The sequence below is a fragment of the Macadamia integrifolia genome, chromosome 5 (assembly GCF_013358625.1).
Source record: "Macadamia integrifolia cultivar HAES 741 chromosome 5, SCU_Mint_v3, whole genome shotgun sequence".
In the NCBI taxonomy this organism is placed as follows: Eukaryota; Viridiplantae; Streptophyta; class Magnoliopsida; order Proteales; family Proteaceae; genus Macadamia; species Macadamia integrifolia.
This window is the reverse complement of record NC_056561.1, coordinates 17,211,856-17,212,719: the sequence shown is the minus strand read 5'-3', so window position 1 is coordinate 17,212,719 and position 864 is coordinate 17,211,856. Positions and strand designations below refer to the sequence as shown.

General features: G+C 38.0%; 1 protein-coding gene across 1 annotated transcript in view; it reads left to right on the top strand.

Moving 5' to 3' along the window:
* Nucleotides 1-864, top strand: part of LOC122079730 (50S ribosomal protein L5, chloroplastic) — a 2,570-nt gene extending 1,706 nt beyond the window's left edge. Inside the window, exon 3 of the mRNA XM_042646431.1 lies at nucleotides 322-864. Coding sequence (XP_042502365.1) covers nucleotides 322-657 — 336 coding nt within the window. The 3' untranslated portion in view covers nucleotides 658-864. The remainder of the gene's footprint in view (nucleotides 1-321) is intronic.

Sequence of the window (864 nt, the reverse complement as noted above, 5' to 3'; positions counted from 1 at the left end):
AAAAAAAGAGAAAAAAAAAAGAAAGAAAAAAAAGAGAGGTCAAACAGGAGGACCAGAAAAAATGGTTACATAATAGCTGGTTAAGATTATCCAACGGTCTTGAATTTGATCATTAAACTACAGAGTTGAGTTTCATGGAGACAGGGCACTAGTCAAATAGTGGATCCTAAGTTCCTAGAGCTTTAAAGCTTGGGATTAGATGATACAGTACCATGATACTCATTTCCTTCCTTCATATTTAGACTGGATATGATCTTAACATGAAGAATTGATCAATTCTTAGACTGGTTGATCATTGTTTATTGAACATGAACATGACAGATGATGTATTCTTTTTTGGACCGGCTGATAAACTTGGCACTTCCTAGGACAAGGGATTTCCAAGGTGTTAATCCCAACAGTTTTGATGGGCATGGGAATTATAGCATTGGAATTCGTGAGCAAAGTGTGTTCCCTGAAATCAGATTTGATGCCATTAGCAAGCCAAGGGGAATGGATGTTTGCATAACTACAACTGCCAAAACAGACAAGGAAGGTCAGAAATTACTTGCTCTCATGGGAATGCCATTTAGAGAGGGTGGAGGACAAACATCGGTGGTGCGCAAGAAGAAACTGAAGGCTCATCATTTTGACTCAAAATCCAAGGGTCGAAGATAAAGATGATTAACCATATGGCTCTTTCATCTCCCCTTGTTGAAATGGTTCTTCTGCCTCTGTATTTTATGCCATCAACAACTAGACTCAACAATTTTTGTTCAGTGTTGTGATGAAGTCATGCTGTTGTATAATCCCTTATTTTGACGAACACTGGTGCATCTTTGTCCTTTGTTCAATGCATATAAGAGCTTCATTGAACTTGATTCA